The following is a 10438-nucleotide window of genomic DNA, read 5'->3' on the forward strand; positions in this document are numbered from 1 at the left end:
GAAGCAACAGGAAAGTTGCCAGATACGTAATCCTGCCACTTTCTTCTGATTATTTTCTGACATACAGATTCCGACAGGAAGCACATAGTTACCTTTGGCTTCTCACCCACCTAGCCTGCTATGTCACTACACTACATCATATGAAAGAACCATGTTAGTGGGAAGCTATCTCATTTGAACTCCTGGATTTTTTCTTCTTCCAGCAGCATATAACGCCACCCACACTTTTGCAAGACCAGACTCGTGAATAAAAGGATACATACCTAACTGACACCAGCATCTTCTCTTCTACAGTCTGCTCTGTCATCAAAACCCCAGGAAAACTGCGTCAGGAAGGGATAAGAGGTAGCCAAAAAGAAGTGTATTGGTCTTCCAAATTCATAACTCTTGCCACATTCAGGTGTCTCAAGGTCTTCCCAAGAACTGCTAGATGAAGGCTTTACTAACTTGTGACATTTCATTTCAGGTCTTGCTGTCAACCCTTTTCTAAACACCCTATCCCAAGGCACGAACAGCATATTGCTGAGGGAAAAAGGGAGTGTTGTTTTTTTTTAACTGCAATCTCTGCCTACAGCATCATTTGCAATGATCCTAGGAACCTTTCCCTTCTGAGTCAGACCTGCAGGATACTTGACAGCAATTCATTTTAAACCCTAAAGAACACATATTGCTCTTCTCCATACAGTTTTTCACAGAATGATTCTAAGCAACAGCTCACCTCCTAGTAAATACTTGCATCATTCAGGTAGGATACAGTGCATTTCCAAGTCCTCAAAAACAGCACCGCACAGATACAGTCCTCAGCAACCACTAAGGTACAACAATAGTCACCAAGAAAATCCCTCTCCCTATCAACAGTGTATGCGAAGAGCTAATTGCAATTTAGCCATTATACTTCCTTGGTCAACCATAGCCACAGGTAGTAACTACAATGATTTTACTAAAGATTCTGTCAATTAAGGTTGCAGAACTTAAAGTCTTAGTTTTGTAAATGGGCATTTTTTAGAATCCAGAACACCTGAAGAGTGGGATGAGTTGCACTACTTCAAGGTTTCAACACAAATTTGTATCCCCTATGTTTCAAATTCAAATTAAACTAAAAATAAAAATTAATAATTACACAAAAACCCACTACCATCACCAGAAGCCACACCACATGCTTCGATTTCTGTTTCCCAATTTTAAGTTCCAAAAGACACATGTAAGACAGAAGAATTCCAACAAAATCAATACAAAAAAAAGTATAAAGTAAAAATATTCCACATAAAATTTAAATTCCCACAAAAAAAGAAAACTATGTATTTAATAACCACACAGTAAGCACGCAAAATATTAGCACTCAGTGCCTGTACACACTGTTTCTGTGCACAACTACATAATAAATAATATAATTTAATAAAAAAATTAAACAGTATGTTTGAGAAACATACCTCCATAGTAGCAGTCTTAAACACAAGCGCAGTATTTGCTGGATTATTATATCCATCTACTAATATAATTTCTACGTTAAGTATATAATGAAGCATCATATTAAGTACAAAATTTTTAACACTGTTCTAAGTAACAGACTCGCATATGGAACTAAATTAGCACTGGGTCAGTTGTTTCAGATCTTGGCACACATCAAACACACTTTACTGCTCGAAAATAGATTTTGTAATACACAGCCTATTCACTAAATCACTGAAGCCAGCCAGTGGAAGTTTTGCTATTTATCTTATAGTACCAGAAACAGAAAATGCATTGCATTCCTTTCAAAAGGCCATTACTATCAATCATCCACTTCGCAATGGTAGGACAGAGTCCTGATTTGCAAGATTTTACAAACTGTACACAGAACATTATTCATTAGGGTTCATGCTAATTTTTTTTTCCAATTGACTTGCAAGTCAGGCATAAAATAAGCTTAATTAAATTAGTATATAAGCAAAACAAGTAAAGAAAACACATCACATATATATCTCTTACTTGCAGTTGAGATTTTCTAAGATAACTGCCTAATAAATATTTTTCCCAAGCACTTTTTATGCAATTACTTGCTCTCTGTAAACTCCAACTTACTATTCCCAAATGATTTTGCAATTTAATCAAAGACTATAAAAACTTCTTTATTACATAAAAACACATCACATACAGAAGTCCTTCCTTCCTTATCATTTCCCATGTAATTATTACCCTCCTGTTGTCAAAAAAAAAAAAAAAAAAAAAAAAAAAAAAAGATTTCTCAGGTATTCTGCTTGTTTTTCAGTAAGAATTCTGTCATAAACAAGACCGTACCAGCATAAGAATTTTGAATACAACAGTAAGGAGTTGCATACTAAATCTACACGTAGGAACAGAATGCAATTTTTTTTGTTTTATTTAACCCACTCTTCAAGACCTTCTAAACTCTGAGCTACAATTTTTGTTTACCATGTGCTCCAGGTTCACAGTATCCATCTCAGATGGAAGATAAGAAACACCATCCCTGCTCAAATGAAAACCAAAAAATTACAACCCTGTCAAGAAAGCTGTTTCAAGTATCTGAACAAGAAAAAACAACTCTCCCATTTATTTAAAATAAACTTTCATAGTTTGAATGAAAGCAAAGTGAAAATTTTAACTTCCACTTCACAATTACTTCACAACAAACATCCCTGCCTTTAAAGTATTATAAATTTCAAGACAGACACTTTCAGATTTAAGCACTGTTCTCTTTCTAAGGTTATCGGAGGCAATGTTAGGAAGGTTAATGGTGAAATTCTACTCTGCTATAAAAGAACCTTTAAACAAATACACCCTACTCTGACTTCAAAAAAGCAAAAAAAAGATGCAACTAAATAAAAATTAAGGGGAGAAATTTAGTATCTATGTATCAGGATTCTGTATGCCACACATTCTAAAGCATACACTGACAATCATATGTTCCATTATCACCCTATTAATGAGAATGGGAAACCAACTAAAGGTTATGCCAGAACAAAGTTAGCTCTTATTAGGTCCACACTTGAAAGCAATCAATAATCTTCAAGATACACACAGGAAGTTTTCCATCTTTACTGGAAAAGAGAACAAATGCAATGCAAGCAAAGTAGATGTTATGAATAAACTCTGTACTGTCATATACAAACTACAGGTATGGAATATGGGATAAGATGGAAACCTTTCAACTATGTATCTGGATACAAACTCAAATCAAGAAACACTGATGACATGACTTCTCATTCCTGCTCTGCAAGGACACACAAATGTCCAAACTAACGGTCATTACTTACATATGAAGGTATTAATTAAAACGTCAGCATATAACAGGGAAATAATCTCTTGCCTCACATATCTTTAACTTCAGAGTCTCTGCTTCCTTCAGTTCGAAAGGAAACTATCACAGCAAGCAAATTAAACAGCAAGTAAAAGCCTCTTATCACTGAGATTCCATTCACTGTTTTTTTATACTTATATATTTTAAAAATATTTTAAAAGAAAAAAAAATCCAGAACTTACTTCCTCTTTAAAAGTAAAAGTCACATTCAACACTGTGAAATTAAGAAAAGGAAACTAGACGTTTGTATGGATCACAATCAACAAACAGATGGTTTTCCCACAGCCATACCAAAAAAAAAAAAAAAAAAAATCAGAAAAATGCTTTTATGAAGACTTTCATCTGCAAACAAAAGAGTTACTATGGATAAAATAGTTACTACAGATAAAGTTAACATTATGACAGCCTTACACTCAGGAAAGAGGGAAACTTGAAACGTTCTACTGCTATTAATGGAGGAAGTAGAGCTTTTCTGTATTCCTATAGCTCATTTGGAGAGTTAAACTTTGGGAAGAGAACTGGGGCTCCTCATAAAAGTACCAATTTGAATCTGTGTTTTGAAGATGAGTGCCCACCAAGATGTAGTTTTGACAGGAAGGCAGATTACAGACAAAAAACAAAAGCAAAAAAGATCCTTGCATTTAGACAGTTAAAGAGATCTGACAGTAAATCCTAACAAACCAATCCTTACCCTCCCACCTAGACCTCTGGGAGAAAGTTTGCCATAAGCTCTAAGGCACATCCAAACTGTGAACAGCATCACCACTAAAAAAAGATCTCACAACTTGCGTGCTAATGATGTGGAGTATTAAAGTCATGACAATTTACCTCATAATGCTGAAGACTGGCAAATTACTTTTTAGTTGGAAAAATCAACAGTGTATAGCTCTAAAACAGTGTTCAACAGACACTGACAATCTAGAAGATATTGCTACCCATTTTTCTCAAAGATAATTTTTACAATTTTTAATGTTTTTTTGTTTGGATTTTTGTTGTTGAGTTTTTGTTCTTACTGTTGGTTTGTTTTATTTGTTTGGGTTTGTTTTATTCTGTACACTACTGAACTTCAGATGCACTCAATTTCTTTGTTTGGAAGGGGTTCCCAGGTAAGCAAAACTCCGACATTCTCAGAAGCACATTTGCTCCAAAATAATAAATTCAGACATCATGTGTATCTGCTGTGCTACTTCAATGAACTGCATGTCCTCATACACTTGAAGACACTACGGTAACCTTTCACATTACAGTATAAAGAGGTAAACCAAGGCCTAAATTTCTGCATTCACCAGCCTTTTCCTGCTTTGTTGTATAGGCCCACGGTCACAGATGACACAGAATCGTAGGGTTTGGAAGGAACTTTTGGAGGGTAGGTAGTGCAACCCCCTGCTAAAGAAGGTTCCCTACAACAGGCTGGACAGGAAAGCATCCAGGCAGGTTCTGAGTATTTCCAGAGAAGGAGACTCCACAGCTCTCTGGACAGCCTGTTCCAGTGCACTGTCACTCTCAAAGTAAAAGTGTTCTTTCCCACTTACAGATGGAATTTCCTGTACTACAATTTGTGCCCACTGCCCTTGTTCTGTTACTGAGCACCACCAAAAAAAGCCTGGCTTGACTCCCTCCCTTTAGATATTTACAAGCAATGATACAATCCCCTCTCACTCTTTTCCAGACTGAACAGTCCCAGAGCTCTCTGCCTCACCCTCCCTTAAGAGGACAAATGAGATGCTCCAGGCCTCTCATCATTTTTGTGGCCTCACTTTTCTTTTTTTTCTCACTTTCTTTAGAAGTTCCCTGTTTTTCTTCAACTGGGGAGCCCAGAACTGTACACAGCACTTCAGATGTGGCCTCACAAGGGCATAGCAGAGGGAAAGGATCACCCTTCTCGACCTGCGGGCCACACTCTTCTTAATGTGCCCCCAGAAGCAATGGCAATTGGCCTTCATGGACACAAGGGCACACTGCTGTCTGTCAAATCATTTTAGTCTTTACTTAGTGAAAGAATAAGTACCTGAAGAAGAAATCATAAGTGCTGCACTTCACTAAAACCCCTTACACATTGACTACTTAGAAAAAAAGTCTCTTTAAGGTAGAAAGCTGTACATCATCACTTTGTCAACATACCAAGGATGATAAAACTATCCCCAAAAAGAAGATAGGTCTGAGATTTTCTTTTTTTTCCAAAACAAGCAAAAAGCAATTCAAAAAGAAGAGCAGTGACAGAAAATGCTGTTTGTGTAGTGACAACTTTATTCTAGCGGAGACAAAACACTGAAAGTAGTCAGCTCCATATTTTACTTTTGTTTTGTTTTTTAATGAGTAATAGTCTGAAAAAAGCATTTGCTTGTAACCTTCTTTTGGTCAGTCCACTGCCATGTATTAATAAACACTGTTACTGGACAAAAAACAAGAAGAAAAGTAAAGAAGAAGAACATGGGGTTGGAGAGAAAAAAAGAACAAAAGAGGAACCAGAAAGATAAGAGTCTCTTTTCCATCAGCCTGGCAGAGACAATACCAGCACTCAGAGCTCTCTGCTCAGTGTTAGGTAAGGGTCCGCTCAGTGCCAAGCCAAAGAAGAAAGGTCACAGGATATGCAACTTTTACCAACGTCACCATCATTGAAGGGTGTTCAAGTCCAGACACTGTAAAGATTGTTTTCCCTCCTTTTCCAGCCAATTTCAGCATTACAGGACTATTTACTGATCAGGTTAAATATCTTGACAGCAATGGTAACTCATTAACAAACACTCTATGAGAGATCTGCCAGACATGAAAGGCTTGCAAGGGACAACCAGAGTAAAGCCATAACAGCATTTGTATTTCACAAAGGCTGCATTGGTCTATGAGACTGCACAGACAGCCTATATATACTGCAGTCTTTATCATAATTTTTACCACATTTTTTTCCTTTTTTTCATCTCTTACTTACCTGTCTTGTTCATTTGGGGTTTATTTTTGGTTTTGCTGTTTTTTGTTTGTTTCTTTTTAAAGGAAAATACCTGGAACACTAAATAGCAAAGCTTAGGGCACCACAAGACCAACCCACTAGCTCATTCTCCAATCTACCAATCTGATGATTAGCACTTGAGACCCAAGTGAATACAGATAAGAAGGAAACTAGCAATAAACACACAAACACAAAACTCTGTCAAGCAACACCTACTACAATACATTCTCTTGAACACAACAAAATCCAAGCTACAAAACAAACATCCACTTTGTATTATCAATATACTCTAGAGTCACGTGCCTCAATCTTGACATCAAGAAAAGCTAGCAACAGACTCAAATATTTGTTTTATATCCTCATTTAAAAAACAAACATAGACTCCAAACCACTTCAAAGGAGTTCAAATTCCATCAGAATACAAGCGTGAGGTGCAATAATGGTACTTGCTAAAGTAAGTGTTCCATGCCTCACAGGAACACCAGTGCTTATGATGATAAATCCACATCACATATATCGATAACTAACCAAACATATGGCTATGATCCTAATCAGAAAAACTAAGTCATGCTAATTATCTGATTTCTAATCACTGTACTCTTCTAAGTGATTAAATAAAAAAAAAAATCGTGTTTGTACTGAATCTACCTATTGTTACACTTACTCTTTTGTTCATTAGACAAGAAGCAATTATTAGTTCATTTTTATGAGAAAAAAGTCAAAAATGGACTTCAAACTTTGCTGTCTTTCCACAACTGGAAACAGCATGGTGGTCCATGCCCCCAAAGTACAAATGTTTTCTTTTATTGGTGAAAGGAAATTCCAGAGAGGAAAACAAGTCTTCATTTACACATTTATATAAAGTTTGGTTTCATGTCTATAAACATACACTGGTTAGCAAAAAGAGTCTACAAAAAAATGCTAGAAGCCAAAGTGTCCCCATAATAATAGGAAAATAATTTGCAAAATTTTTAACATGCAGTTCAAAGCAATGACATTAGGGGGAAAAGGGCTAAAAATGTTCTGTTCTTTTGTCTTCTAATTTCCCTTTAAAAACAAGACAAAACAAAATCAGATCACATACTCTTCTCAACAGAATTTTACATTATGGCACACAGGTACAAGAGTTTAACAGCGTTCAAACTGGATTTGTAGTACAAATGGTAGAGCGTTCTGGGAACGTTTATACAGGTAAAAATTGTTAAAAGTCACCAATCAACATAGAATAATAACCCAAGGCAAGCAGCACGAAGCTGTACAAGTACGCAAAGAGCGTTTTGCTGGCAGACACCTCCTGCTCGCTTTAACTTCGATCATGTCGGGTAGCAGCACGCCTGCCTCGCTTTCAGCACAAGAGCTGCGGACTCCCCCCAGCATCCCCCGCCACGCGCACCGCCGGTCGGGGCGCCTTCAGCACCGCGCTGCGGACAGCGCCCGCTGCTCGCCATCTCGCGGCCGGGCTCCAGGCGGGCCCGTTCCGGCACGCGGCGGCCGCACAACTTCCAGAGCAACTCCCCGCTCCTTCTCCAGGGACTGCGGCCCCTTCCTCCCAACTGCTACAGGCTGCTACGCGTGCTCGCACCGCCGCTGTCGGCCCAGGCTCTCCATCCAAGCTCCGAGCCCGACGCGCGAAGGGCTCGCTCGCATCTCTCTCCTCCCTTCCCCGCGACCGCCGCTCGCACGGCCAGGGGCTGCTCCCGGCCCCGCCGCGCTGCCAGCGCCTGCTCTCCGCGGCGCGCCGGGATAACCGCAACCCCGCGGAGGCCGGGGAGCCCCGCAGCCTGCGACACGCACGCCGCCTCGAAACCGCTCTTCACAGCGCCTGGGTCGCGAGGGGACCACCCATGAGCCGGCAGCGGCGCCCCGCCGGCCTTCTTCCCCCACCCGTGGCCGCCCCGCGCCGCCGGGAAGGAGCCATCCGGAGGCGCGGGGCGAGCCGCGCTCCCAGGCCCCCCGGGGCAGGCTGCCGGGCCGGCCCCCCCGCCGCCGCCAGGCCCGGCTCCCGCCCGCCCGTTCCCTTCGCCGGCCGCAGGCCGCCCTCCCCAACGTCTTCGCCCTCCCGGCCCGGCCGCGGCCGCCGGAGCGGGAGAGCCCCGGGCCCCGCGACGGGCGCCCACCCCCGCGCCTCCTCCCCTCCAGGCGGGGTGCCCCGGGCCGACCCCGGGCTGCAGCGCCCGCCCGCCCGCAGCTGCGGCGCCAACGCCGCCCGCTCTCGCGAACCCGGAGCCGCCCCCGCTCCCCGCTCCGGGCCCGGCCCGAGGCCTCGGCCCCCTGCGCGGCGGCGGCGGCGGCGCCGCAGGAGGCGGCCGGGGGGAGCCCCCGGGTGCCCGACGGCGCGGCCCGACCCGCGGCAGCCCCCCGAGCCCCGACGCGGGCCCCGTCGGCGGCCGTTACCTGTGAGCACCCCGACGCGGATCTGGTGATCGTGGTTCGTTAGAATCATCCCCTCCGACGCCATGTTGCCCGGCGCAGCCACCGCACTGACAGCAGCGGGCGGGGGGGGGGGAGGGGCGCGAGCTCGAGAGCGGCGCGAGCGCAAAGGGGGAGGGGCGGGGGCGAGCGGGGCGGGGCCGAGGCGAGAAGGGGCGGGGCGAGCGCCGGCCGCGCGGAGCCGTTACGAGCACGAGAGAGGCGGCGGCTGCGGAGCGCGAGAATGGCGTGCCGCGCGCCGCACAGGCGGCACTAATCGAGTGCCGAAAGCGCCCGGCCCGGCGCCGCGCCGTCGCCCTCCGCGGCCGGGGGGAAGGCGCCGGGCCGGGCGCGGGGGTGCCGGGCGCGCGGCTGACCCTTCGGCCCCGGCCTGCGGTTCCGGGTCCCCTCGGCAGGCGGCGCCACTCGGCGCTCCGAACGCGGGGCTGGCGCCAGCCGTGCGCGGGTAGCCCCGGGCCGGGCTGCGAACTTGTGCGCGCCGGGTCTTCTGCCCTCTGCACCGCCCCGGGCCGGCGCCCGGTCTGCTATAACGCCGCGTCACTCGGCTCAGTCGCCGTTACTAGGTGACCCGAGGTCACTTTCGTCTGCTCATTACACAGGTTTAGCACTTCGATTCGTGAGCTCTCGGACAGTGAGAAAGGACAGAAGGGTTTGCGATCACCGTTTGCTCTAGCTGACGCGAGATACAGCAGAGCAAAGTTCCGACGCAGCTCTGTAGGCCCCCGGTCACTGCGAGGCGGCTCGGCGCCCTCCCGCGGCCCCTCGCACCTCTCCCCTCACTTCTTCCCCACTGCTCCCAGAACTTCCATCACAGCCCTGTGGATAAAGTCGTGCCTGCTGTCAGCGTGCTTGCAGAAATGCAGGCACGCTTTCACTTTGCGCAGATACGCGGTCAGATGTCTCCCACCGTTAACGATAGTGCTGTGCAGCCGATTACCCACAATCAAAGTTCAAACCTGTGACTCCAGCTGAGTTTTATATTTTCGTATGTTGTTGGCGTGATTTCAGTACTACCTTTGTAATAGCAGACTGGGGCTTACCCTCCTTTTGGTTCTGTACTAACAAGCTATTACTGACAGCATTTGTAATTTACACAGCCATTAACAAATGTTTTTGGAAATTTCCTCTTTAGCATATCATTTTCTTGGGTGGATTTCTAGTGGAGAAATGAAGGCCTGAAGAAATACCCCGTGTCTCAGGGAAAGCCATGCTAGTAGCACTTCCACGGGATGGTGCATCAGCATATGATACCACTATTTTCATTGGCACAGCAGTTGCAGTGTGCAGCCACAGAGACTGAGAATTCAGGCTCCTGAGATCTCTGGTTATGCAATGGTATAATACAACATATGTGGGTGGGTGTAAGCCTGAACCCAAAACAGCATGGTTGCTGAAGATACTGCATCGCTGGTGCTCGTACTTCTGTTCCCTCGTGGGTTTGGTCGCTATGTGTTGAATATTCTGCTGTAGACAAAGCAAAAAGATTTTTTTCTCTAATATATCTGAAATTATCTGAAGTACAAGCAGGAAGCGTGACACTTCATAGCTTCCTGCAGAGGATTTCACACCCAACACTAAAGGCAGTAGTGCTTATTCAGACAGCTCAGTTTCCCCGTGTAACTGATTGATGTGTTGCTCATGTGGACAATAAGGAGGGGAAGAATTAAGATTTCACTGGCAACATTCGTGTTAGCACTTCCTGTGGGATTTGTGTGGGATTTCTTTGTATAGAAACATAGTAGAGGATTGTGTTAGTGTGATGAAAT

General features: G+C 44.4%; 1 protein-coding gene across 12 annotated transcripts in view; it reads right to left on the reverse strand.

Annotated features, from left to right (window-relative positions):
• GPHN (gephyrin) overlaps positions 1-8756 on the reverse strand; it is a 264503-nt gene extending 255747 nt beyond the window's left edge. For all 12 annotated transcript variants that reach the window (XM_090141191.1, XM_090141188.1, XM_090141189.1 and 9 more), the window contains exon 1: positions 8637-8756. In XM_090141191.1, coding sequence (XP_089997317.1) covers positions 8637-8700 — 64 coding nt within the window. In that variant the 5' untranslated portion in view covers positions 8701-8756. The remainder of the gene's footprint in view (positions 1-8636) is intronic.
• Positions 8757-10438: the final 1682 nt, after the last annotated feature.

This window comes from Phasianus colchicus, chromosome 5 (genome assembly GCF_987193195.1).
Source record: "Phasianus colchicus chromosome 5, bPhaCol1.hap1.1, whole genome shotgun sequence".
In the NCBI taxonomy this organism is placed as follows: domain Eukaryota; kingdom Metazoa; phylum Chordata; class Aves; order Galliformes; family Phasianidae; genus Phasianus; species Phasianus colchicus.